The sequence below is a fragment of the Thamnophis elegans genome, chromosome 6, assembly GCF_009769535.1.
Source record: "Thamnophis elegans isolate rThaEle1 chromosome 6, rThaEle1.pri, whole genome shotgun sequence".
NCBI classification, from domain to species: Eukaryota; Metazoa; Chordata; class Lepidosauria; order Squamata; family Colubridae; genus Thamnophis; species Thamnophis elegans.
The window spans coordinates 60,523,288-60,551,216 of NC_045546.1; the positions used below are offsets into that span (position 1 = coordinate 60,523,288).

At 41.0% G+C, this 27,929-nt stretch overlaps 1 protein-coding gene across 2 annotated transcripts in view; it reads left to right on the forward strand.

The window, feature by feature from the left end:
- MED14 (mediator complex subunit 14) overlaps positions 1-27,929 on the forward strand; it is a 160,653-nt gene that overhangs the window by 41,386 nt on the left and 91,338 nt on the right. For both annotated transcript variants that reach the window (XM_032219528.1, XM_032219529.1), the window contains exons 11-12: positions 1,346-1,471; positions 24,849-24,927. In XM_032219528.1, coding sequence (XP_032075419.1) covers positions 1,346-1,471; positions 24,849-24,927 — 205 coding nt within the window. The remainder of the gene's footprint in view (positions 1-1,345; positions 1,472-24,848; positions 24,928-27,929) is intronic.

Genomic DNA, 27,929 nt, shown 5'->3' on the forward strand with positions numbered 1-27,929 from the left:
GTTACTGATTATGAAATGGTAGCCTGCAATGAAAACTTGTTTCATGAAAATACTTTAAGCAGCACACCAGATTGAATTTCTAATTGCCAAAGGAGTTGCTGCAGTTGAAATTCACTGTGGAATTCATGTTGCTTTTGGTGATGTTTATATTGAAATGTATATTGTGCATTGCTGGGCCAAAATGTAAAGATGCTGATCCAGTAAGAGCTGGTTTATGTGATCAAGACTAAAGTGGATGACCTGTAACACAGTAACAATTTTCATGTGAGAACAATTGGGGAAATGATTAACCACAGTTGGTGATCTTAAAGGGAAATTGTTGTCAAGTTTGGCATTTCATAAGAATGTTTATGTAAGGTGGGGTCCTCACATGTTAATTTCAAAAATGAAAATTTAAAGAGTTGATATTTGCCAGCACTGCTGGCAAATGAAGGTGAGGATTTTTTTTTTCATAGCATTGGGGTGGCCAGTGAAACATGGGGTCATCATTATGATGCAATAATGAACTGTTAGCCCCTGGAATATCATTGCAAGACTTTGCCTATGGGGGTGGGGTGGGGGGAGAATTCAGTTTCCTGGCTTTGGTAAGAAAACTCATGGTTGCACTTTTGTGGATGGAGATTGTGTTAGCCATTTCTTTGAATCTAACATCACTATCAACTCAGTGGTACATTGTAATATTCAAAATTTTGAAACAATGATTCAGCAGGTTTCAGAAGCAAAGAAGGAAAATTATGCTGCAATAAAATACGCCTTACAGTTATCAAGCCAACCAAGAGTCAATTGCAAAGTTGAATCTCATCATTTTACTCCATCTTCCATGCAGTTCTTACTTGGTATCATGCAATTACTACTTTTTCTGAACATGAAAGTATAGCTTTGCAGCTATATCTAACTCAGATGACAAAGTGAAGAGGACTTTCAGGACCTGATTGAATAGAGAAAATGAGCTTTAAGAAGCTTGCCAATCTTTGCCAGAAGTATATAGCAAATGGTTACAATTATATGGAGAAGTAAATACCGGCAACATTTTAAGGATTGTTTTCCCATTTGTTTATTAAAATACCCCCGTTTAGACTAAAGTTATGGATGGAGGCATTATTTTCCATTCAATTTTCATATGTAGAAATAGTGAAAGAAATGTTGGTAGCAAAATGAGATTCCTTGAAAATACAATTGTATTGATGCTCATTAAACTAATTGTATTAAAATAGTTTTATTGAAAAAGGATTTATTTTGATTTCTTTTCTTATGATTGAAGCCTGCAGAGGTCCAAAGTTGCATTTAATCTTGAAATTTCTGTAATTAAAACTCCATCTCATCTCATGAATTCTCAATTCTTTAGCTTTTATAGAAACGGCTCTCCCCACACTTGTTATTTCTATTCTGGAGCCTTGCGGGCGATCTGAATGCTTACACATATTTGTAGACCTTCATTCTGGAATCTTTCAGTTAATGCTTTATGGAATTGGTAAGTAAATAAGAATCATTTAAGATTCACTTCTAATCATATTACAACTTGCAGAATTCAGTTGTTTTTCTATGGGCTGGAAATTAAAAGTAAAGCTTTTTTCATAAAAATTGCCAGTGTATTAAAAAGTGTTGTAAAGATCTATAGCTCATTGTGTCAGTTAGCCTGTAGTAACTTGGAAGCACAATGCAGTGAATATTGAAAAATTATTTGCCAGAGAAAATAATTATTATTGATACCAAAAGGAATGGGAAAAATTTTGTTTAACATATTTTACAAATGAAATGGCTTGGTCATGATCATAGTTTGGCATAATACATTGAACTTAATATAAGGCTTTTCCTCATAATATTTAAAATAATTTTCTTAAAAGTTATTCCTCAAAATAAAAAATACAAACTTACGAATACAATTCAAATTTATCTGTAAAAGTCTAAATAATAGACTAGTCGGTCGGTCTGTCTGTCTGTCTGTCTGTCTCTAATACATAGCCCATCTCACTATTGAAATGATTCTGAATGGTTTATAGATTAAAAACAATACAATTCATACAAGGACAAGTTAAAAAAGTGGAGGGAGTACCAACAAGTCATCTGTTACCCCAATGATTGCATATTCTTGGTTAAAAGGTATGTCTTAATGCCTTTCTAGGAGGTTAGAAGGGTGGAATGTAGTCTCACCTCAGGGAGCACAATTACTACAACTTTATATATGTATGTATGTGTGTATGTGTATGTGTGTATGTGTATGTGTATGTGTGTATATATATATATATATTATATATATATTATATATATATAATATTATTTTCCCAATTTGTGCTTCCCCCTCCCCCATTTGTTGGAGTTCTTTTACCTTCACATATTTGCCTTTAAACAATATAATTCTCTCCCTATGATTTATATGTCATATTCTGCATAAATATATTTAAACATCAATAATACTTCTTCATACAATGTATTTGTTGACCCTGTTGAATCATTAATATGCAATATTTTAGATATTACTCAATGTTCTACCATAATTCCAATATCTCAATTTTCTATAAACACCAATAAAACCAATTATTGATAAAGTTTGATCAGTTCCAGGATTATATCTCTAAGTCCCCTGAATTTATAGTCCTTGAAAGCTATAAATGTCAACATATTTTTATACACTGTTAATAATAATAATAATAATAATAATAATAATAATAATAATAATAATAATAATAATAATATTTGGACCGAAAAACCAGGAAACTAATGACAATGCACTACAGTTTACATCCACATGGTGATACTGATAGACTATATCTGCCCCGAAAATCAGGTGGCAGAGGATTATTACAAGTGAAGCAAACAGTTGAAGAAGAAAAACATGCACTGGCTGATTATTTAAAAGAAAGTCAAGAACATCTATTAATCGAAGTAAAGAACAAAAATCTACTGAAGGCCCAACAGACAAAACAAGAATACAGAAAAGATGTGATAAAATCAAGAATGGAGAGTTGGCAGAACAAAGCACTGCATGGTCAATTTCTGGAAAAAATAAAAGATAAAGTGGACAGTGAACAAACTTGGTTATGGTTAAAAACAGGTACATTAAAGAAAGAAACAGAGTCACTAATCCTGGCTGCGCAAGAACAAGCTATCCGCACAAATGCCATTAAGGCCAAAATCGAAAAATCCTCTGATGATGCCAAATGCAGACTTTGCAAAGAAGCTGACGAAACTGTTGATCACATACTCAGCTGCTGTAAAAAAATCGCGCAGACTGATTATAAATTGCGGCACAATTCAGTAGCACAAATGATCCATTGGAATTTGTGCAAAAATTATAATATTAAAACAGCAACAAACTGGTGGGAACATCAGCCTGAAAAAGTCACAGAAAATCAGATGGCCAAGATCTTGTGGGATTTCCGTATACAAACCGACAAAATACTGGCGCATAATACACCAGACATCACACTGGTTGAGAAAAATAAGGTCACAATCATAGACATCGCAATACCAGGTGATAGCAGGGTCGCCGAGAAGGAACATGAAAAAATCGCAAGATACCAGGACTTAAAAATCGAAATTCAACGACTATGGCACAAACCAGCAGCGGTAATTCCAGTGGTAATTGGCACACTGGGTGCTATTCCAAAAGCACTGGAATTACATTTAAAACAGTTAAAAATTGACAAAATCACCATCAGTCAAATGCAAAAAGCCGCACTGCTTGGATCTGCACGCATATTACGAAAATACGTTACGACGTCCTAGGCCCCTGGGTGGGGCCCGACTAGTAACCAATGCCAAATCCGGCGAAACAACTGGCCGCTGTGATACAATTGTATAATAATAATACATTTAAATATACCTAATCATAGTCTTCCGCCTCCTAGCCTTAGTATATTTGTGGTTATAATAAATTATATTATCTATCCATATGTGAGCTACTATTTTCCAAAATTATACTTTCTACTTTTTCTATTAATTTTTAATACAGTCACCATATTAACAAGCTATTTTATCTCTATCCATCATCTCCTAGCCTGTTTAGAATTTTATTTATTGACTTTTTTGATGACTTTTTAATATTTCTCTCTCGGGATCCTATATTTCTTTCTAAGTTCTAAGTTTGTAAGTTCCCTCTGCCTTACCCCTTGTCTCCTTCTGCATTTGGATACCTATCTGTTGTAGCCCAGCAGGAGCTGTTGGAGCTGCCACCAGACTCCGCCAGCGAGGGTCCCTATGAGTCAGCTTTGGAGGATGTGGAGGACCCTGGATAGGGTTCCAACTCCAAGCAGGGCGCAGAGAGGCTGGTTGGCCACCAGGAGGCGCCTGAGCCTTGGACCAGTGGGGAGGAGACAAGGGAGAGTGAGCCGGATGCCAGTAGTGAGTTATTCCTGGATGCCTGGCATCGTACTAGGCGTCAGGAACAGTTGTGCAGTTACAGGAGGTAATTGCTCTGAGCTGGTGGTCATTGGGCTCCTCTCCAGACTATAAAAAGACTCCTTGTGCACACACCCTTCTTTGCAGAAGTCAACGCAGGATTGAATGTCGGAGGACATTACTGTGAGTTTGGCAGGCTGGATTGCTGCCAAGCCTTATCTGTGTTTATTGCTGCCCAAGCTTCTCTGTGCCGGTTTGCTGCCAAGGACCTGTCTGTTAATTAAATGCCGTAACTTATCTTTGGCTCGGAGTGTGCTTGGGTGTGGAACGAGTGGGGTCAGAACACCTATCCATAACCCTTTCATTATTTTTGGAAAATCTTCCTTTTTTCCCCTCTGTTCTATTGTAAACTTAAGGAATTATCTACGGTATTTGATTCTTAGTACATTACTATCTCTTCATTGTTTTTATCTTCTTGTAACTTGTTTTTATTTGTTTCCTCCACCACTCCTTCAAATTTCTCATCTGTTTTCTGAATATTATGTTCATCTTTTCCCACTGTTTGTTGAGGATCTTTTACAATCACATCTTTTATCTTTGAACTATCCCATCATCGCCTTATGATTCTTTGTCACATTTTCATAAATACTTTTAAGCATCACTAACATTTCTTCAGAGAACATTATTGTCTCCTGTTCGGTCATTTTGTGCCAGTTTAATATATTACAAATTACTCAATACCTGTAATATTACAGTATCCTAATATCTAAAAACTGAAAAGAAGTCAATTATTAATAAAATTTAGTCAATCATAGAATTATTCCTTTAAGTCCCCTAAAATTCTATTCCTTAAAAGCTATAAATTGATAATTTACAGTCTTTAAAATTTTCCAATTTACATCTTCCCAATTATCCAAATTTAAAAGTCTTATTTGTCTTTTTTTCCCCTTCTTTTTTTCGCTTCTATCACCTTTCTTCTTTTACCTCATAATATATTCTATCAAGTAGCATTAGTAATCCAAATCCAAATCAGCCCACCAAGTTTCCTCAAGTCTTTCAAATTCACCTTCTAGTAAACAATTTCAGTAGGGTTTTAGTTATTCTCCTGTGCGCTGTTTGGAGAATCCAAGCATGGTATCAGTATTGACTTCATTTGGTAATCAGGAAAGAAAACCACTGGATTCCATTTGAATTGAAATCAAGTGTACTTTTACTAATTATAAATGAACAGTTGCAAAGCAAAGCTGAGTCTGGTTAATTAGGTGCGAAAGCAGATAATATCAAGTACAATTCAATCCCCTCTCCTTGGCACCCCTGAACATAGTCCAATTATAATGCACACAACTGTCAGGTGGGAGATAACTTCAAAAAGTCTCATCAGGATGGAATGCCGGACAGTTAGCCTTGGCAGGAAACTCCCCTCTTCCACATGCGCATTAAGGTGGTCAGATCAGCGACTAGAAACTTCCTCCAGCACATAATGATTCCCCTCCCAGATACCATGCCCCCCCTCCCCGTTTCAATGACAGCCGAAGCAGCAGCAAAGCAGAGGCTGACATCTGGCCCTCCTCCAGAAAAGGGTGATCAGACCTGCAGAAATGAAAAGAACACAAACAAACAGACAGACAACAAGACACGAAAAAAAGGGAAAGGGGAAGGGAAGAAGAAAAAGGAAAATTAGGAAAATGTCCAAAATCAGGGCTTGTCAGGATAAGCAGAGTAGAACTTGCGGAGCAGACGAGGCACTCGAACATGGGACCCATCAACCCATTCAGTGTGAGAAGGTGGGAAATGCTTCCAAGCCTCCAGGTACTGGACACGGTTCCGGCGCTTACGAGAGTCTAAAATCTCACGGACTTCGAAATGTTGCTCACCCTCAACCAAAAGCAGAGCGGGCGGAGGAGGGAGAGGCGACCTCAACGACGAAGCGCAGACAGGCTTCAGGAGGTTAACATGGAAAACAGGGTAAACCTGGTTTAGGTGCTTAGGTAGCTGAAGCCGGACAGAAACAGGGTTGATGATTTTGACAACGGGAAATGGGCCAACATACTTGGGCCCCAATTTTTTCGATTGCTGGGGCGTTTGAAGAAATCTAGTGGACAAATACACCTGATCACCAACCTTGTACTCATAAGGTTTAGTCCGTTTCTTGTCAGCCTGTTTCTTAGGAGCGCGGTGCACAGCATCTAGAGTCCGCAGAGCCAAAGGCCAAATGCGCCGAAGGCGGTCACTCCACTCGGACAGCAACAATACTTGGGGCTGTTCATGGGGAACCTCAGGAATGGGCACAAAGTCCTGGCCAAACACCACATGGAAAGTGGTGAAACCAGTGCTGCTATGCACGGAATTGTTGTAAGCCACCTCCGCATGCGAAAACAAATCCACCCAATCATCTTGCTGGTAGTTGATGAAACAACGTAAATATTGTTCTAGTACAGAATTAGTCCTCTCACAAGCCCCATTAGTCTGAGGGTGGTGGAGTTGGAGTTTGGAGTTTATTCAATTTGTAGGCCGCCCTATTCCCCGAAGGGACTCAGGTCTGGTGGGCGGAGCTTAATCCCTGGGCGGAGCCAATCCACTTCAGAAACTCCTTCCAGAAAACGGAGGTGAACTGCACACCTCTGTCCAATATGATGCGGTCGGGCACTCCATGTAAGCAGTAAATATGGGAGATGAACATCTTAGCAAGAGACTTAGCAGAAGGAATCTTGGAGCAAGGGATGAAATGAACCTGCTTGGAGAACAAGTCAGTAACAACCCAGATAACAGTGTGTCCCTGACTCTCAGGAAGTTCGACAATGAAATCCATAGAGATCTCCTTCCAAGGGGCCATTGGGCGAGCTACTGCCTGGAGCAACCCCTGCAGCTTTCCCGGCGGCTGTTTAGCAGCAGCACAAATGGGACAACTGGCAACATATTTTTCAATGTCCTTTTTCAAAGAGGGCCACCAAAACTGTCGCTTGACGAGGTGGAGCGTCTTGACGAAACAAAGTGCCCCGCCATTTGGGAATCATGAGTCTAAGAGACGCAGGAACGTATAGTTTCGTCCCAATCCAAGGCAATTCATCTCTCATAGTGCATTCATTCATGTGCTGCCGGAACCAATCATCATCAGCGAGGGCTTTTTTCAGGTTGGAAAGAAAGTCCTGAGACATCTCTACCTTAGAACGCGCTTGACTCCTAGTAACAACAGGAGCAGCGAGGCTCGTCGTGGGAATGACAGGCTGGACCACACTGAGCTTAGAGCAGTTGTATTGAGGAAATCTGGATAAAGCATCAGCCATAAAATTCTTTCCCCCTGGAATGTATTTCAAGGTAAAATTAAATCTATTGAAATGCTGAGCCCAGCGCATCTGTTTAGGAGAAAGTTTTCTGGGCGTTCTCAAAGCTTCCAAATTCTTATGGTCAGTCCACACTTCGAAAGGGTGCTTGGTGCCTTCTAGAAAATGGCGCCATGTGGCCAAAGCCCAGCGAACAGCAAATGCTTCTTTCTCCCAAATGGCCCAACGTCTTTCCGTGTCAGTTAGTTTGCGAGAGGTGTATGCGCAGGGTTGTAAATTACCTTGACTATTAGCTTGAAGCAGCACAGCCGCCACAGCCACGTCACTGGCGTCAGCTTGAACCACAAAAGGTGCGTCCATGTCTGGGTGTTTGAGGACTGGTTCTTCCGCAAAAAGTCACTTTAACTTCTCAAAGGCAGCTTGGCATTCCATGGACCAATCCAGCGGCTTGCTAGGCTTGGGTTTCGCCCCACCTTTAGACTTCAGAAGGTTAGTTATGGGAAGAGCAATCTTAGCAAAAGAGGGGATGAACTGGCGATAGAAATTAGCAAAACCCCAACATTTTTGCAATTGCCTGCGTGTACGAGGGACCTCCCACTCGGTGACCGCTTTTACCGTAGCGGGGTCCATTTCAATACCCTCGTGGGAGATGCAATAGCCCAGGTAGTCAACCTTCTGCTGATGGAATTCACACTTGGACAATTTGGCGTAAAGTTCAGCTGCCCGAAGTTTCTTCAGCACAGTATGAACCAGCTTCACGTGTTCTTCACGTATTTCCGTGTAAATAAGGATATCATCTAAATATACGATAACGCCCTTGTAAAGATGGTCATGTAAAACCTCATTAATTAGTTGCATGAAGACCGCTGGCTCCCCCTGTAGGCCAAATGGCATCACACGAAATTGGAAACAGCCAAGGGGACAGTTGAAAGCAGTTTTCCATTCGTCTCCCTCTTTAATTCTGACTCTATAATATGCCTCCCTTAAGTCCAACTTTGTGAAAATGCGGCCCTTCCCCAGTTGGGCCAACATGTCCTTCATCAGTGGCAATGGATAGAGGTTCTGAGATGATATCGCATTCAGGTTTTTGAAATTAACACATAATCTCAGGGAGCCATCTTTCTTCTCTCTGAATAGTACAGGAGCTGCTACCTTGGGTCTCGCCGGTTTAATGAACCCCCTCTCCAAGTTCTTATTGATGAATTTCCTCATTTCCTCCATTTCCCTAGGGGACATTGAATATATCTGGGGCTTTGGAAGCTTCACCCCAGGTAAAATATCAATGGTGCAATCTGTGGGTCTGTGGGGGGGTGGGGTGGTAATTTATCAGAAGATTTTTCACTAAACCCCCCCCTGAGATCCCAATACTCCTTTGGAATTCTTTCCTCCCCTTCGATTCTCTCCTGCCCCCTAGCTGCCAATGTGGGGCTAGTAGAGGCAGAATCTGGCGTCTCAACCTTCCGTTCAGGGGTATGTTTGTGCAAATTCGTAACCAACCCTTTCTCCAGTTAATGCAGGGGTTCCATCTACGAAGCCAGGGGAGTCCCAAAATAAGGGGGCGGTCCATCCCAGGTGCCACAATAAAAGTTATTAATTCCCGATGGGTCCCCATTGTCATCTCTATGGGTTCAGTAGAAAAATGAGCAGACCCGCCTCCTGCAATAGAACCATCAATTTGACAAAAAACAATAGGGGTTTTCAAAGTCCTCAATTTTAAGCCTAGTTTCTCCACCATTTCAGGGCTTATCATGCAGCCTGAATCAAGGAGAGCTAAAAGTTTCTCAGTTGTGCCAGAAGATGGCACTCTCATCTCAATTGGGATAAGCATGGGGCCCGTTCTGGAACTTACCCAGCGATGAGACTCCTCCTCATCCGATTCGTCAGATGAGCTGGGGCTCACACCTCCCTCCTCCTCCAGCTGTAAGTGCTGGGGAACATTGTCAGCAGCGAATGCAGCCTTCCTTCTTTTGCCTGGAGTTTTCACTGCTTTTCCCTCTCTCCGGGGGGGGGGGGGTTGGGCGGGCTGAGCCAATTTTACACGGCAATTCGCAGCGCGATGGCCTTCCTTCCCACAGTGGAAACAAGTGAAAGGGTTGGCTTTGCCTGCGAAACCTCCTCTGCCCTCACTCCTGGGGCGGGAGGTTTTTTTTGGGATTGCTGGGGGGGATTTCTCCACATCTCCCTCTTTCATGCATTGAAGCCTGGCTAAATCCAACTCCACGTCAGCAGCGTGCTCATACCAAACGGTTAAACGACGGGGAAGGCATCTGTTTACGCACTGTTGGTATATTTTTTTCATTCAATCCCTCAGCAAACTGATCCAGCAAAGCCTCTTCCGATCACCCCCTTATATAAACTGACCACTCCTGAAATTCCTGGACATAATCTGGCACAGTTTTGTTTCCCTGCTTCAGAGCCATAAATTTCAGACGCCCGCGTCATTCGGTCAAAGGGTCATCGAACCTCCTTCTCAAGGCTGCTATGAATTCATTAAAATTCCTCAGCAGAGGGGAATTGCATTTGTGTAGGCCGACCATCCATTTGGCTGCCGCCTTCTCTAAGGCCATCAACACCATCCTCACTTTCATTTCATCTGTGTCTAAAACAGGTCCATAGATTTCCATATAATTCCAGACCTGAATTATAAACAACCCAAGGCTTTTGGGATCTCCATCATATTTTACAGTTAAGGGAGGGACTTTTGCCATTCGGCGTCGCCTCCCCCCCCCCTGCTCTTTGAACGGCTCTAGCTGGAGGGGGCGCGGCTGGTTCTGGGTTTTCTTGCGCACAACCCCCCTCGGCCCCTTCACTCTCCCTTAAAGTATGCATTGAGTACCTTTGTTCAAATTCCTCTGTCGGCTCCCTTTCCACTGCTCTCTCATGATTTCTGCGTTCAGTCCATGCTTCTTCGAGAAGTCGCATGGTGTGGGAAAGCTTGTACTCTTCTTCTCCAGTGTCACCCCAATCAGCTGATTTTTTCTTTGGCCTCCTTCTCGTAACCCCAGCATCCAATTCCTCAGGCTCCTCTTTTTGTCCCACACCCCAAGTCCATCTGGGACGAACGGCAGGTTCTTCCACTCTTAGTTCGGCCAGCCTTTCAGTTAAAGATGGTCCCGCCACTGCCCCCTCCTCTTCCTCCTGGTCACTTACATGCAAAGACATTTCTTCTTGTGAGGGCACCCCCCTCGGTAGTTTTTAGCTCCGGGTTGGGTGCGCGAACAGAGTCAGCTTAATGTCAGCATTGACTTCATTTAATAATCAGGAAAGAAAACCACTGGACTCCATTTGAATTGAAATCAAATGTACTTTTACTAATTATAAATGAACAGTTGCAAAGCAAAGCTGAGTCTGGTTAATTAGGTGCGAAAGCGGATAATATCAAGTACAATTCAATCCCCTCCCCTTGGCACCCCTGAACATAGTCCAATTATAATGCACACAACTGTCAGGTGGGAGATAACTTCAAAAAGTCTCATCAGGATGGAATGCCGGACAGTTAGTCTTGGCGGGAAACTCCCACATGCGCAGTAAGGTGGTCAGATCAGCGACTAGAAACTTCCTCCAGCACATAATGATTCCCCTCCCAGATACCATGCCCCCCCCTCCCCGTTTCAATGACAGCCGAAGCAGCAGCAAAGCAGAGGCTGACACATGGGTTAACTTTGTCCGTTTGCCCAGAAACTGAGTTAGAAAAAAGTCTTGACTATGCCTCCTTTGCTCGACAGAGCTCAGGTTTTTTTTAACCCAGTCCAGCCTAGAGAGACGCAAATAATTTTTCTCCAGCTCAGTCTAAACAGTTCTCCAATTTTAATTATTTTATTGTTTTATACTAATTTGTTCCCAGTTCAGCACCTTTGGCTTCAGACTTTCAAATTCTTTCCTTAGCTGCAGGTGTGTGTACTGGTTTCCCCTAGCCCGCCAGCTAGAACCGCTAACACCAGATAGTTTAAAAAAGGATTTTTATATTTTTTTCTTTATGGTTAAGTAACTCAGCAGCTGGAGATATTGCCCGATCACTTGGACTAGCCTCCCATAGCCGCGATTTTTCTTTTTAGCGCTTAGAGAGCCAGTATACTACTCTTGCATCATTTTAGGCATTTCAAAATCGCAGTGGTTAATTTTGGGCGCTAGAAGAGCTGGTACACCGCTCTCGCGCCATTTTAATCATTTGAAACTCACACTTTCCTTTTTTGGTGCAAGTAGTGCCAGTTCACTGTTTGTGTACCATTTTGGATAATTTGAAAGTCACAACGGTTATTTTTTAGCGCCAGGAGAGCTGGTACGCTACTCTTGTGCCATTTCAGAGCTTGCTTAGCTGCAATGAGGTCGGAAAGCCAGGGCTTCATCGACGGCGGGGGGGGGGAGGTTTGCAGCTCTCTGGTCATTTGATCGTGTTTCAGGCTGGAATATTTGCTGTGGCCTCGGCCCTTGGAGGGGTTTTGTTGGACTTCTTGCCGTCCACCTGGCAGCGCCTGCCCATTTGCTCCTTGCTTAGGGGTGCCATCACAATGAATGCATGGACCTTCTGCACTTCAGAGGCCTGTTTCTTTACCCTTTGTTCTCAAACCTACTTTGAGGGGTTTCTTACCCAAATAGCCAAGCAGGCTCCACCATGGCAGATCATCTATCTCTGGCAGAAGCACTGAGGCAGACACCTTCCCCAGGCCACAACCACCCTTAGAGGCATCTAGTGCCCAAGTGAGTAGACCCACCATGAGGGGCACTTCTAGTAGATCTAGGGCCAACGGCTCCATGGTTCAGTCCACATCTGAAGCCACTGACAAAGATGCTAAGTGGAGACAGAGGGTATTGGAGAAGCAATTTTTCAAGGCTACCAGGAGGGCAGAGGCCAACAGATCCCTACCACCATCGGCATTGGAGACTCTCTCCCCTCATTCACAGCTTGGCTTTCCTCCCACTCTAGAGGCGACCCAAACCTGATCCCCTGACATTATCCTTCTGCAGGACCTTTCAGCAGAGGATGTTGGAATGGGCCCATTCCCCCGTCTTGCTTATCAGTGGGAGGCTTAGCATCCTGCCCAATGACCAGGCATTCGATGCCAGAGGCTATCTTCACTCCAATAGTGGCAGGGCTCCACCCTGAGGAAGGCCAACCTCTGAGTCTCCCTCTGGAAATTCATGCATTAATTTCTGCAGCTATCTCCTAGGGGGTTGAATCGAAATTACAGCAAAGGGGTCAATCTTCTATGCCTCTGGCCATGGCCAAGGCCTTTTCAGCGCCTATACAGGATCTTCCTTTGCCACTTCCTTCCCTCCACAGTGAGGATTCACTTGCTGGCAAGACGATCTAGGTGAACAGGATTTGTCGGAGGAGGAAGGGCTGCTGCTTGACAGACCTGCCTTCTCTGGACTCTTCCAGTCTGCATTGTTTAAGTCTCTTTTATACAAGGTCAAAACCATGGTGATATATGGGAGGTACTGAAACTCCAGCTAAGGCTTCGTTGGGTTTGGATCTGACAGAACTCCTCTTTTCAGAACAAGTCCCTGAACAGGAAGTTATACCATTTCCAAAGCTGTTCCTGGACATCATCCAGAGATAGAGGACTCAGCCTGGTTCCATCCCTCCCCTTAGCAATAATGACTGAAAACTTTATAGCTCCGGTCCGGACCTGGAGGGACTCCTGCAGATCTTGACTGTAGTTCCTCCAATAGCCTCCCTGGCTTCACTTGCCATTGTACCACCTGATGTATCAGAGGGACTAAATGCAGAAGATCGCAAGGCAGAGATGACACTCTGCAAGACACATCAGGTGGCCGCCTGGGTGCTTCGAGCGGCTACAGCTGTGTCCTTTTTTAATAGCACTTTCCTTGTTTGGCTTAGACAATTGCAGGCCAGACTATCACCTGAGGATCTGCGGCTGCACCAGAACATAAACAACTTGGAAGCAGCCGTGGAATTCTCCTGTGACGCAACTCTTAATGCAGCCAAGTTTGCATCTAGGGCCATGGTATCTAATGTGACGTCCCGATGCCTCCTTTGGCTTTGCCACTGGCAGGCGGACATGCCAAAATGGAGCCTGGCCTCTGCGCCCTTCAAGGGTGATGCTCTATTTGGAGAGCACTAGACCCCATCCTAGTGGAGACTAGGAACAAGCGTAAGGTTCTTCCACAAATGAGCCGACCGTAGGGTCTACCCCTATTTTCGGTGACAGTCCTTTCAGGTGGTAGATCCGGGCTTCAATGCACCCAGTATCATCAATCCTACCCCAAAGGCGCAACCGAACTCAGGACAGATCAGGTTCCGGGACAGAGGTAGAAAACAACAGCAGCAACTTCAGACCAGGCAGCCATTTCGAGGGTCCGGTAACCAGCCCTTTTGTAGGTACAAGTGACTCTCAGACAGCCTTATCCATTGGCAGTTGCTTGGAATACTTCACACGCCAATGGGAAGCGACCACCACGGGTGTCTGGGTGTTGCAGACGGTAAGGCTCAGCCTTACTCTAGAATTTCTTACCAGCCCCCCAAGACATTTCATCACACGTCCCAGCCCCAGATGCCAGGTCAAGAAGGGCCTCATGGACACCGAGATCCAACAACTGTTCGACATTCTCGCTATCAAGCCAGTTCCATCTGAACAGGAGGGACTAGGATTTTATTCAACCCTCTTCCTGGTCCTGAAAATATCAGGGTGGGGAGGGGGTGGAGTGCCATTCTAGATTTTAAAAAGCTCAACATCCATTTGGCTTCAAAATGCAGTCCCTACAATCCATCCTGGCTGCATCTGTCAAGGAGATTTGTTGACATCCGTGGACATGAAGGAGGCTTACTTTCAGGTACCCATCCATCTGTCTCACAGAAGATTCCTAAGATTTCACTTCTCAGGGCACTACTACCAGTACAGGACCCTGCCATTCGGCCTGTCATCGGCCCCCAGGACCTTCACGAAGCTGTTGGCAGCCGTCGCATCTTACCTCAAGTCATTGTGGTCAGGATACAGTGTTACCTCAATGACATCTTGATCCAATCATTGTGTCCCCCCCCCCCCCCGGCAAGTCGAGATCTTAACACCACAATACAGTTCCTTCAGCAACAGCCTTTCTGTGAACCTGCAAAAGAGCCACCTGAAGCTGTCCACCAATCTACTCCACCTGGGGGCGGTGATCAATACCGAGGTTTCCCAGGTCTATCTCTGTCAGGAGCGGCGCTCCAGGGTACCTGCGAGACCACCTACTGCCACCGGTAGCCTCCCACCGTCCAGTGCGATCCACAGAGTTGGCCTCCTCAGGGTGCCGTCAGCCAGACAGTGTCGGCTAGCGACCCCCAGGGGGAGAGCCTTCTCTGTGGGAGTGCCTTCGCTCTGGAATGAACTGCCCCCAGAGCTTTGCATAATCCCTGACCTCCGGTTCTTCCGACGCCCCCTAAAAAGTTGGCTTTTCCAGCAAGCCGGCCTGGCCTGAACAAAATAAAATAAATGATTGATTTAATTGTTAATTTTAATTTAATTTTTTTAATGTTTTGTTAATATTAATTGGGTTTGTTTTTGGATACTCTATCTAATTTCCTTTTAACTTTTGTAATATGTGTTTTTTTAAATGTTGTACGCCGCCCTGAGTCCTTTGGGAGAAGGGCAGCATATAAATCCAATAAACAAACAACAAACAAACAAACAAGCAAGCATCTGGTCACTGGTGTCATCTTCAATCACAGAGGTCAGTACCCTTGGCGGTCCTTTCCCAACTCCTGGGGAAAATGATCTCCTACATAGACATCGTTTCCTGGGCATGACTGCACGCACAGACCCTGCAATGGTTTCTCCTTCCGTACCAGAGGGCCAGCAGCAGCAGATCCAACACCAAAGTTTGGGTACCTTCCAAGATGTTCTAATCATTGCTCTGGTGGAAATCTCCTGCTCTGCAAAAGATGGTGCCTGTTCAGGGAACCAGACCGCATCACAACAACAACTGATGCCAGTCTCTTTGGGTGGGGTGCCCATACGCAGACTTAGGTGGCTCAAGAACGCTGGAGCCCACAGGAGCTATTAAACAACATAAACTAGTTGACTGCCCATCTAGCCCTTCGGCGTTTTCAGGAACTAGTAACGGCACCATGTCCTAATCCTTACTGACAATGTGGCCACAAAGGCCCATGTCAATCACCAGGGGGCACCCACTCCAGATCCCTCATGCTAGAGGCAGAGCAACTAGACCTCTGGGTGGAGTCACACACCCTCTCCCTCGGGGCAGAGCACATCTCTGGAATAGTGAATGTGCAGGTGGATTGGTTGAGTAAAGCAATGGTGGACCATGCAGAGTGGCGTCTCCACCCAGAACTGTTCCAGGCATTGTCCCACAGTTTGGAGAGCCGACTGTGGATTTGTTCGCTCATCTGACCAATACTCATCTCCCAAGGTTCTTCGCCACGTTTTCTGTACTGGGGGCAGAATTAGCCTCAGGAGCTGCTGTATGCCTTTTTGCCCTTTCCCCTCATCCCGAGGGTCATCTGGAAGGTGCTTGTGGAGAGAGCAATGGTCCTGCTCATCGCTCCCCACTGGCCCAGACGCCCCTGGTATACCGACTTGGTCAATCTTTCAGTCTCCAGGCCCTGGAGAATTCCAGACAAGATACCCTTCAGCCAGGGGAAAGACCAGAAGTATCTCAATCAGACAGACAGAAAAAACCATGGGGTCTGAAGAGCCTCACGTAAATTCTGTCTGACAAACTGATGCTGATTGATCTTTGGATCGGAACATTCCTGGGGGGAAAGTGAAGAAGGAGATGCATCTCATTAGACCCAGAGGAATGTAACAGGTTCCTTGTAAGTCGGAAATTAGCTCTCTGGATCGGTGTTTGGGAGGCAGCATGGCTGCTATCAAGTCGGGAGCTTCTGGACTAAGCATTTGAGCAAGAATAGTGTAGGAATAGAATGTGAAACCTGGTAAGAAGATCTAATTAACCAACTGACATAAATCAGAATCTGGAAAAGGCAAAGAACCTTGTGAGTATAAATAATATTGACGGATAGATTGGGATTTTGGTGGAAAGAAAAGAAAGAACAGGAAAAAATTGTGGTTTAAATCATTAAGCCCAAAGAGAACTGCTTGTTTTAAACAACTTGGAGACAGAAATGAGGAAACGGAGACTTGACTAACCCATTGAAATACAAACTTTGAATTTGGATTTGAAAAGATTGTGTCTTTAAAAGAGATTAATTGACAACTGACAATTAAGAATTCTATAAAGGGAAAGAAGAAGGTGACGAGAAACGAAACTTTAAAACATACCAAGGGACTTGCTTTGTTCGAGTTTGTTCTAATTTACATGTCTTAAGCAACTCTAATTAATGAGAGATGGAAAGTAACAAGGAAAAAAATCAAGAAAAAGTACAATTTTCTCCGCTTATAATCCTCTTGTCTGGATTTAAAACTGGATTTAATAATATCAAGCTGTATTGCTGGGAATCATCGAGTTGAAACAATACAGAGCCATTTGCTGGAGGGAAGAACAAAAAAAGCAAAGTGACTATTTTATATTAGAAAGATCTTTGTATATTAAATGGATCAATGATGATGTAAGGAATAATTGATATATACATGAATTGAAATACTTAACCACTATATGGATTAATAATTAATAATGGGAAACTATTCTTGGAACTCTGGATGATTGGTGACATTATGGTTAATTGAAAATATGAATGTATATTATAAACTAATGGGAATTCTTTGTTCTAATCTTTGCTTTCCCCCCTTAGAGATAGGTGATACTATAATACTTTAAAGACACATTGTTTATTTGATAGATAATTATGAATTCAAGGAAATAAGGATTGTTACAAATGAAAGAATATTAATGGTAATTTGAACACATAATGCTCAATGACAGTGAAACATTCAGTTAGGTTTAATGTAAACCAGTGATGTTAATCCTAAACTTAAGAATTGATGCACAAAAACATGTAACCAAACGACATGCTTGATGAAATGGAGGAAAGGTGTTCTTTTTTGTTCTCTTGCTTTGTTTTGTATGTGTTGTTTTGTTTAAAAAGAATAAAAATATATTTTTTTAAAAAGCGAAGTGATTATGATGGCTCCCTCTTCTCTTCCCCTCCATTTTAGCTGAATTGGAATATAAGTTGGATCAGAATTGTGAAATAAGAAACTGTGGAAAACTTGGAACTTACATTATAATTAACTATATATATAGTAATCTTGTAATTGTAATCTTGGAACTGGACATTATGGAAAGGTTGGAATTTGAAGAATTACGTGAAATTATTAAAAAATGCATAAATTATTAAAATTAAGTTTAAAAAGAATATTGAAGTTAGAAATTGAGAGGCAGGAAATGAGGAAAGAAGAGGGGGAGGATAATGAAATGGTAGAAACGAAGGAAAATAAAAAGCAGACAAAAGATTTCACTGGTTTGACAGTGCCATAGGGAAAGTTGAAAAGGGGGGATATGTCCCAACACAGAAAAGGGAAGAGGCAGGAATAGAGAAGGAAGAAAGAAGCGATAAGAGAAAAGAGGAAGAAAAGACAGGGAGACAGAGGATATGCCAAAAGCTCAGTGGGCGGAGAAGAAAAAAGATATATCCAGTAGAAAGAAAGAAAAAGCAGTTTAGAATTTGGGATAAAAGATTTACTAGGAAGAAATCAGATATTTAGAAATTGTTATGTGGAGAATATAAAGTAGAGGGATGTGATTTACTCTTTTACATGATAGTTAAACGGAGTTGCTAATTGATTGAATATGATAATGGAAAGATAATTATAGGTCAAAATATATGAAATATGGACACATAAAATTCTTAAGATGAACTTGCTTGTTATTTTGCATAGCAGACTAATGGAATTGTAATGAGCATTGAACAGCAAGGATTGTTATTTAAAGACAATTAAATGTAAGCTAAGTTAAGATATGGAAAAATGGAGGGGAAGCATAAAACATACTTATAATGGAAAATTATTGAGATTATAGAGACAGAACTAAAAAATTGCGGTGTGTAATGATGTATAACTATTCAATATTATGATGAGAATAGCTGGGAATTGTAACCAGGTCCACGTTTTGGCCAAAAGTAAGGGGGGGGTGGTGTTAAAAATATAATTGCTATATATGTATATTGTTTGTTTTTCTTTCAAAAAGAAGAAGGAGGAGGATATATGTTAAAATCAAAGATGTTTATTGAAATGAAATTATAAATACCATCAAGATAAAATGGAGCCTGCTCAGAGGCTGAAATAAACCAAGTAAATGAAATGAGAAGAGAGGAGAGAGGTAAAGGGAGGAAGAGAGGATTATGAGAGAGGGCTGGAGGGGGAGAGGAGGAGAGAAGGAAAGAGTGGAAAGGGGAGAGAGGAGAAGGAGAGAGGAAGGGGAAGTAGAGAAGAGAAGGACGACAGGGAAGAAAGGAGGTAGTGAGAAGGAGGAGAGAGGGAGAAGAAAGTGATGGATAGGGTACAAATGTGGTATATGGAGAGCAGAAGAGCCAATAATCAATCTTGGGGGTTGATGGTAAGACAAATTGACATAAATATTTAATAATACAAAATAATGTTGGTTATGTAACAGTATACATGTGGTTATTTGTATGAAAATGAAAAAATAAAAAAAACTTTAAAAAAATATGCCTCAGCCAGGGAGCTCTGTTCCATCCGGAGCCCCGTTGCTTCAATTGACCATCTGGCACTTGAAAGGGATATCTTGTGTGACAATTTATCCGGGAAGGTCATCCAAACGATTCAGGTGGCCAGAAGGCCTTCCACCTTACGTGTATACAATGCCACCTGGACTGCCTTTTGCAGATGGTGCCGCATTGGACATATCATTCCCATGACTGTTTCGATTCCACAGGTTTTGGACTTTCTGTAGAGTGGGTTGCACAGGGGCCTGACCCCCAACACCCTTCATCAACAGGTGACTGCTTTATCAACGCTTCTTCCGGGTGGAGATAGCTATACCCTTGCTCATCATCCAAGGGTATGTAGCTTCCTGAAAGGGGCATCGAACCTCAGGCCACCCGTAATGCATCACTAACCCACTATCCATTGTGACTCTTAAGGTTGTCTTCCTCGTGGCCATTACCTCGGCCAGAAGGATCTCGGAGCTAGTGGCCCTCTCGGTCTGCGGGGACCACTCCATCCTGATAGAGTTGTCCTACGGTTAGACTCTTCCTTTCTACCTAAAGTTAACTCATAGTTTCATAGGGCCCAGGAGATTATCCTCCCAGATTCCTGTCCACAGCCCACACAACCTCTAGAGAGGAAGTGGCACCATCTCGATGTAAGAAAGGCTCTCAAATACGAACAGTTTCCTTCAGGAAGATGGAATCCCTGTTTTCAACCAGCCTCCATGGGACAGAAGATGACTCCAGCCACCGTGGGTTGATGGTTGAAGGCTTGCATAGCCAAGGCCTATGAAATCCAGGCCAGATCATTGCCCAGGCGTATCACGGCTCAGTCCACCAGGACCACTACCACAACCACTGCTTGGGTGACACAAGCTTCAGTTGAAGAAATTTGCAGGGCGACAACATGGTTTTTCCCATCGCCCTTTGTCAGGCATTATAAACTGGACATTTTGGCCTTGGCCAAGGCATCCTTCGGGTGGCAGAGGGTTCATTCAGACTCGGGGACGCTGGAGCAGTCTATTTCCCGCCTTTGAGACACTATGCTTGGGCATATCCCATGCTTGGATTCTCCAAGCAGCACACAGAAAAAAGATTGGCTTACCTGAATGGTCATTCTATGTGTGCTGCGGGAGAATCCAACCCTGCCCTTGTGACCAATCCAGTCCAGAATCAGAACACGACTTAAGATCACAGTTTCCATATCAACAGGACTTACTTTCATATTTCCATCTCTTGGACTGGCTGTGTCTTCATTTTAAAAAACCTAGCTTTGTCAAGCGTAGGAGGCATGGTCAAGACTTTTTTCTAACTCAGTCTCTGGGCAAATGGACAAAGTTAACCCATGCTTGGATTTTCCCGCAGTGCACATAGAAAGACCGTTTAGGTAGGCCAACGGTCTTTTGCAATTCAATTTGTCTTAGAGATTTTCAAAAAGCTTGCAAGATATTTTCAAACATCTAAATCGCCTACTGAATTAGAATCAAGGTCAAGTGGGCTTCCAGATGTTATTTACTTTCACTTTTTTTCTTTGTGAATCCTAAACAATCCGCCTTCCCACACTGCAGTAATCTTCTTCCTCCAGTAGATGGCTCTCCTGCTCCAAATCCATTAAACAGTGTGTGAAAAACAACAGTTGATTGTCAACTGATCAGGGGAGGTTATAAATAAATAAATAAATAAATAAAAAGTTTTTCCCACAAATCACTTTTCAAATTATTGTTACATCTTTTCCAAGCTTTCTATATTTTAAAGTTTCTATTAGATATTTTTTTCACATCTGGGTCTTTAATCTTTCTCCATGTATCCAATCGTCATTTTCTTAACATTTAGAGATTATTTTTTAACATTCTTTTACTTGTGTTAGGTCTCTAGAATAAAAGTTAGAAGTTGTCTCACCCAGTTTCAATGTTTTGTCCATGAACCGCTAACAAACAAATCTTATTGTCCTAGTTGTCACAGCTTGTGACTTGCCAAAAATGGCCGTCGTCCCTGCTGTCCATTTGGACAACTTTCTTGCGGTTTCCTTGTGGTCGATGAATCACTTCTCCTTCCTTCACCACCTCTCCAGGGCAACTTTAACCCATTAGGGTCTCCCAGCAAGCAGATATCAGTTGGTTTTCATGGAACTTGGCAGAGCTCCGCTATTTCCAGCTGTTGCCGCAACACCAACCAGTTCTCCACAATTACTACAACTTAAACGAGAAACTGAATCTTGGTTTTGGAAGTATATTGCCTGCTCTTTCCTGTCTGTCTAAAAAAATAACCATTCAAAACATGAAATATGTCAGATCTTAACAATTCAACTTTTAGAACTTAGTAGGCACACAAATTTCCAGGATCGAATAATCATCCTTTTTGTGATGTAGATAGTCCTTGACTTATAATTGTAATGGAGCTTGGGATTTCCATCATGAGCAATCTCATTGTCAACTTTGAACTGAATCTGGCTGCAGCCATCTTTCTATACCTCAGTTGCGACACGGGGGGAAGGAGGTTGGAATGCATTACTAGACAGAACAAAGAGCTTTCTCGTGAGAACCAAGGTCACCTCTACTGGCAACAGCTAAAGTTGGGGAAGGAGTGCCTGAAGAGCCCACCAATTAACCCAATTGACCAACGTGACCTGTGACACTTGGGGATGGAGTTATTTCCTAGTTTAATTATACTGTAACCGCGGGAAAGGTTTAGATTTGGTTTTCCATTGAAGCTGTGTCGATATGATGTACTCATTAAAGAAGACCTTTGAGAAGGAGCCAAGCCTGATTTGCTTGTGTTCGCTAGTCGGAGACTTGGCACTGATTTTGTGATATTTTTTTAGTGATTAAAAGCAGTGGTCTTAAAATGAATCCATTGTCTACAATAGTTATTTTCCCTTAGGAACTGAAAGTAAACACCCATTTCAAGCAAAAAAAATGTCCTAAATCACTGCAGGATGCTGCAAATGGTCATAAATGTGGGCCAGTTGCAGAGAACCCAAAATACAATCAGATAACTTCAGAGCGGGGGCAGTCAGCAGAACTTTGAATTGTGTCTTTTGGGGTTATCTGTCTTTTGAGGACCCTGTTTTACTTAACCAGTTGCTAAACTAATTCTAAATTTAAGGGATATTACTTGCCCTTTTGTAATACAGTACAAGATACCTAAATTATTGTTGATATTGTTAATAATAATAATAATAATAATCATCATCATCATCATCACTGGAATTGGCACAAACCAGCAGTGGTAATCCCAGTGGTAATTGGCACACTGGGTGCTATTCCCAAAGCACTGGAATTACATTTAAAATAGTTAAAAATTGACAAAATCACCATCAGTCAAATGCAAAAAGCCGCACTGCTTGGATCTGCACGCATATTACGAAAATACCTTACGACGTCCTAGGCCCCTGGGTGGGGCCCGTCTAGCAACCAATGCCAAATCTGGCGAAACAACTGGCCGCTGTGATACAATTGTATAATAATAATAATAATAATCACTGGATCCTCAGTGATTAATAAAGCATCTGAATCAATCAAAAACCTTTTCTTGTAGATCCCCATTCACATAATAACTTTATTAGCCAAGTGGTGATTTAGATAAATTATAGTAACTAACTGGTTCTTAAATCCTATTTTAAAAATTATTGAAGAAGATGGAAGATGGAAGAACAGGGAACACTGTGTTCTGCACAGCAATCAGTGAGAAGTCCTCGCAGTTATTAAAGTTTTGAAATACTGGACCATGGGTTATTAGCAAAATAATTCTTTCTTCCCAGTGTTTTAAAATCTGTTAGTAGATTTTATGGTTGGTACACATTGAGAAGCTCATAGAGTAGAGTGGAAGATCAATTATGCTGGATATTGGATAGAGTCTATTGAATTGGATTACAGCCAGATTTAGTGATCCTTATTACTTTTTCTGACATAAATGAGAATTAAAGTAGTTCTAATTCATTTTCCATGGGTCAATTTGAAGCATAATAATATCTAATTCTAACTTTCTGACAATACATGGCTTGGGATCAGGTTACCTGCGGGATTACCTTTTTCCAAGAGTATCTTCTTGTCAATCTTGAGCCTGAAGAATAGGCATGCTGCAGATCCCATCAAGCAAAGAGCTTCCTGCCAGAGACTGGAAGATGGACTTTTTCCACAATGACCCCTGCTCTACTAAGTACCCTCCCTTTGGAGAGCATAATGACCCCAACCTTATTAGTCTTTTGTAAGGCCCTAAAAACCTGGCTGTGTTTCCAAGCCTGGGGTGCTGAAATGTGTCAAGGGCCCTGTTTCCTGGCTGTATTGCTAACTGGTCAAGTATCTTGGCTGATATATTTTGAATATTTTTGATCAATTTTATTTGTTTTAGAATGTTTTAATGTCTTAATTGTGTATTTTTTAAAGCCACCCAGAATCATAGACTGAGAAGGATGGCTACAGAAATTGAATATCAATTTACTTCATATAAAATAGATGGATGCAAAACTTTTGATTAAGAACTACACATGATCTGTGTGTTATATTTTGTGATATTCTAGGAGTTTGAATACAACACAAATGAAACTGAATCATATTTTGTTTTAATTAGATCCTAATAAAGATAGAATGTAATTGATATTTTTACTCCCATATAGCTATCCTTGAGTGGGATTGGGGTGGGAGGAGGCTTTAAGGAGGTCCATGCAATCCTAACGGTATAGAATCCCAATACAGTTTGCAAAGAAATAGCCTTCACTGATTTCTGTGTCAAATGTTGTCTCCTGTGATAAGAGTGACCATGTCATGGTGCTCCTCTCTAGTAACATTCAGATTGGATTCCAGGAGATGCTGTTAATTCAGAGGCTTTCAATACATGACAATTTTGTCTATGTAAAACAAGGCTACTATAGACCTTAAAGTACAGGCTTCTTCTTTACTCCCACCCAGTGCAACATTCTATATTTTAACATCCTCAATACATTTGAAGGAGTGCTACTTCTTGCATTTATTAAATCTTCATAAGAGAACTTTCTTCATGTACAATCCAGTAGGAAAAATCACTATTAATTTACCAAAGAAAGGCTTTTCTATATGACATTTCTCATTATTGTCACAAACATACTGTAATGATTGAATTGAATAAATTGAATTACTTTGAATAGTTTTTATATTACTACTATTGTTTGATTAAAAAGTATTTGTCTTTTTATAATATATGTGTTACTCTGGAATCCCTTCTGTATGGAGATTGATTTAGCACGAACGTATACATATCAAACGTTTGCCCAAAACCCTCCCCCTAGTTATACCAACCCAATGTCCAATCTCCAGCTCCCAAAGATGTCATGTGGGGTGCATCTTCAGGTGGCTTCATTCAGTTGGTATGCAGAGACAGTTGACTGTGGCCAGGTCCAAACACAAGCCATCAGCATGTGCAGAAGATTGTGAAAACAAAGCTCCCTAACAATATCTCCTCCGGTACCTAGTAATTCCCTTCCAAAATACTATTAGCCCCCACCCTCCACGTTACTATGGCAACCGATAGCAAGCAAGCAAAGTAGAGGCTGACAGGTTGTTTAAAATAAAAGAATCAACAGAAATCTATTTTGACTACAATCCTGTATTTTATTTAAATATATATAAATAATTATATTTTAAATAATTAATACCTTTTCTTTGTAGATCAGCAGACCTTGGATGATGTAGAGAAGTCTGTCAATGATGATATGAAGCGTATCATTCCTTGGCTTCAGCAGCTCAAGTTAGTAAAAACAATTCCAGGAAATGCACTTCTTTGTCATTATAAAAACAATTTCACTTTTAGAATAATTTTCTGATTCCTGCTTTGGCTGCCTTTTAGTAATTACAACAGGGAAGCTTTATTGTTTATTTGAAAGGACTGAATATATAGCTCCTAACATGTTATACGGCATAGATTTTTATTAGCAAAAATAAAGAAAAGTCACTTTTCTTTTGTTTAATATAATCTTGATTGGTCAACATGAATTGTGGTTAAAACCTTTTTTATTCCTGAACACTATTGGAATCATTTAAAATATTGTCATACATGTGTATCTGAAACACAAACCTCTTGAGTGGAGTATTAGTAATGCACATTCATTTGCCAGTTTCAAATTGCTAATCTAGTAATTACTAGTGTAGTAATAATTCTGTTTATGAATCAAAACTCGCTAAGAAACAAAAGCAGAGAATAAATAAACTGATCTCACAGTGGAAAAGAGAATACAAATTTTCATCACAACCAGAAACAAGTTTGGTAGCTTTTCACCCTGTATAAGGTTACAGGCAAATTATCTTATTCCCACAACCCTTTATTTATCTATAAACAAGTTGATAAGACTTTTCAATCCTGTTGTCAGCAAAAAGTTCATAAAGGATTGCCAGAACTTTACAAAAACATTTTTATTTTAATCTTGATCAAATAAACCAACTTCATATTCCTTCCTTTTACTTCTGAAAATCTTAATCTTTAATTCATTCAAATATTATTGTAGGATTTGATTCATTACTAGGGTTTTTTGAACTCTTTTGTAAATTTAGTAAAAAGACATTATCCAGGTCATTATCTTGGTATCCCTTTAATTTTTAAAACCTCAGTTAGCTTCTTTTTGAATATCCAGTAAAAATTCTTTATTCAGATCATTATCTTGACCATCCACTTTTATTTGCACTTTAAATGCCTTCTCTATCTTTTAATCCACACTTTTAAAAATCCATTATTTCTGATTTTACAGTTTCACATCTGTTATCTCTTCATTAGCATCTTTGGACAGAGTTTGTCCATACAAGCAATCATCATTACTGATATTGTTGATATTGTGGTTACTAATTTCTGGTCTCATTTTTTGAAGATCTTTAACATTTCAAATATTACAGCATATTGTATCATTTTATAAATTCCAATACTAATAAAAAACACTTCTTTTTTCTTTCTTTTGTTTCCTCTAGTATCCAATTGAAATAGCAAAGTGTCTAATCTTTGTTATGACCTACCTACAAAAAATAATTCTGGTTCCTACTATATTTTATATAGTTAGTTACAAAATCCAAGAAGGTTTTTTTCAATATTCCAAATTTGTCTCGCCCTTAATTTGTTTATAACTTTCTTAGTTCAAGTTTATTTATTTATTCTGCCATTTATTTTAAATTCTTTAAGTTCTTAAACTTACAGTCAGTTTTTCTTTTGTTCAGAAATAAAGGTAGATACACCAGATCAGAATTGCTGTTTCAAAGACTATAGTAGCTTTAAGATACTTAGATAAGTAATTTCTGAAGGTGATCAGAAAGCAAGGTTAGTGAGCCAACGTCACGACGACACATCGCATGGACCCGACAGTCTGGGTCCGTCAATGAAACTTTAGTCTTTGGACGGTCCGGTAGGACCTAAACCGTCCCGAAGAGACGGTGACAGGGAAGCCAAAGCCTTGCTGGTCACAGGGACATCGCAAAGTCCCTGTTTCACCCAAGGGTACAAACAGGCAGCCCCCAGGCTGGCATAGTCGGAGACGGCTCTTGAAGGAAGAGACGAAGCGAAAGCATTCCATTTGGTGAGGGTTTTTTTTTCTTTTTTCTACTTTCAGAAGATCTGTGTTAAGAAACTTTTTTTTCTTAAAAAAATAATAATAACTAGTCCTCAAAGTAAGAATAAAGCGCCGAATTTGACACTTATTGGACTGCTATTAGAAGATTTCCTGCTGTAGTTAGTAACGATGTTTTGTGGATTGAATTGCAACATTTCCTGTCTCCCTGCTTGTAGTCTATGGACTGATCTTTTTTTTTCTATTTTTTCCTTTTTAGTAGCCTAATTATTATTTTTTTGTTTGCTAAATTAAACTTCTCTTCAACAAATTTTTCCCTCTATTGGTTAAAACTATATGAAAGATATTTAAGGGAAAGGAAAAAATAACAATTGACTAATTATTGAATCTGCCACCTGGAAGCCAAAGTCTGAACTTTGTTTCTGTTTTGGATACAATGTATCCTTTGTTTTGCTTCACTTGTTTTCACTAACCTTGCAATGGAAGGATTTGGAATTTGCTTATAAAACTTGATAAGACTTAAAGCACGAAACCTGTTTTGTTAGTGCTTCTGGTAAATATTTTGGCAAGAGAAGGAAAAGACAAGTAAGAATTAACCCCCCCCCCCTATTTTAAAAACTTTGAAAGAACTGGTGTTTAAGATTCAAAGTAAATACAGACACATTTCCTAAAATTTTGACAGGCTAGAGTGGCAGATTCCTTTTCCTATTTTTTTTCCTTTATATTTCTTTGCATTTTGAAAAATGGATCAACATTCAGAGGAAGAAAATCTAATAATCCAAAACATCCTGGCTGGACTTCAAAATATTGCAGAAGGACTTAAGAGATTTGACAAGAAATGGGACAATTTATGGGGTGCTACAGTTAAAGAGGAGGGGATTGGAGCCCCAGAGACCAAAGAAGAGAATGGAAACACAGATAATAAACATAAGATGTCAGATGAATCCATCAATGGACCAAATACAAGCAAAAGTGAAAAGAAGGGAAGCTGGAAAAGTGTTTTTGACAACTTGGAGCCTTTCTTTCAACTTCAAGATGCAGGAGGGAAAAAAAGAGTGGAAAAGGTGGAACTAAGAAGACAAATATATCCAGAAACAAGTTAGATAACCAAAGTTAAGCCTACGTTAATAACAATTAAAGAGCAATGGAACTACATGAGAGTGCGGCGAGAAATGTTAATAGAATAATAGAAATGACACAACTG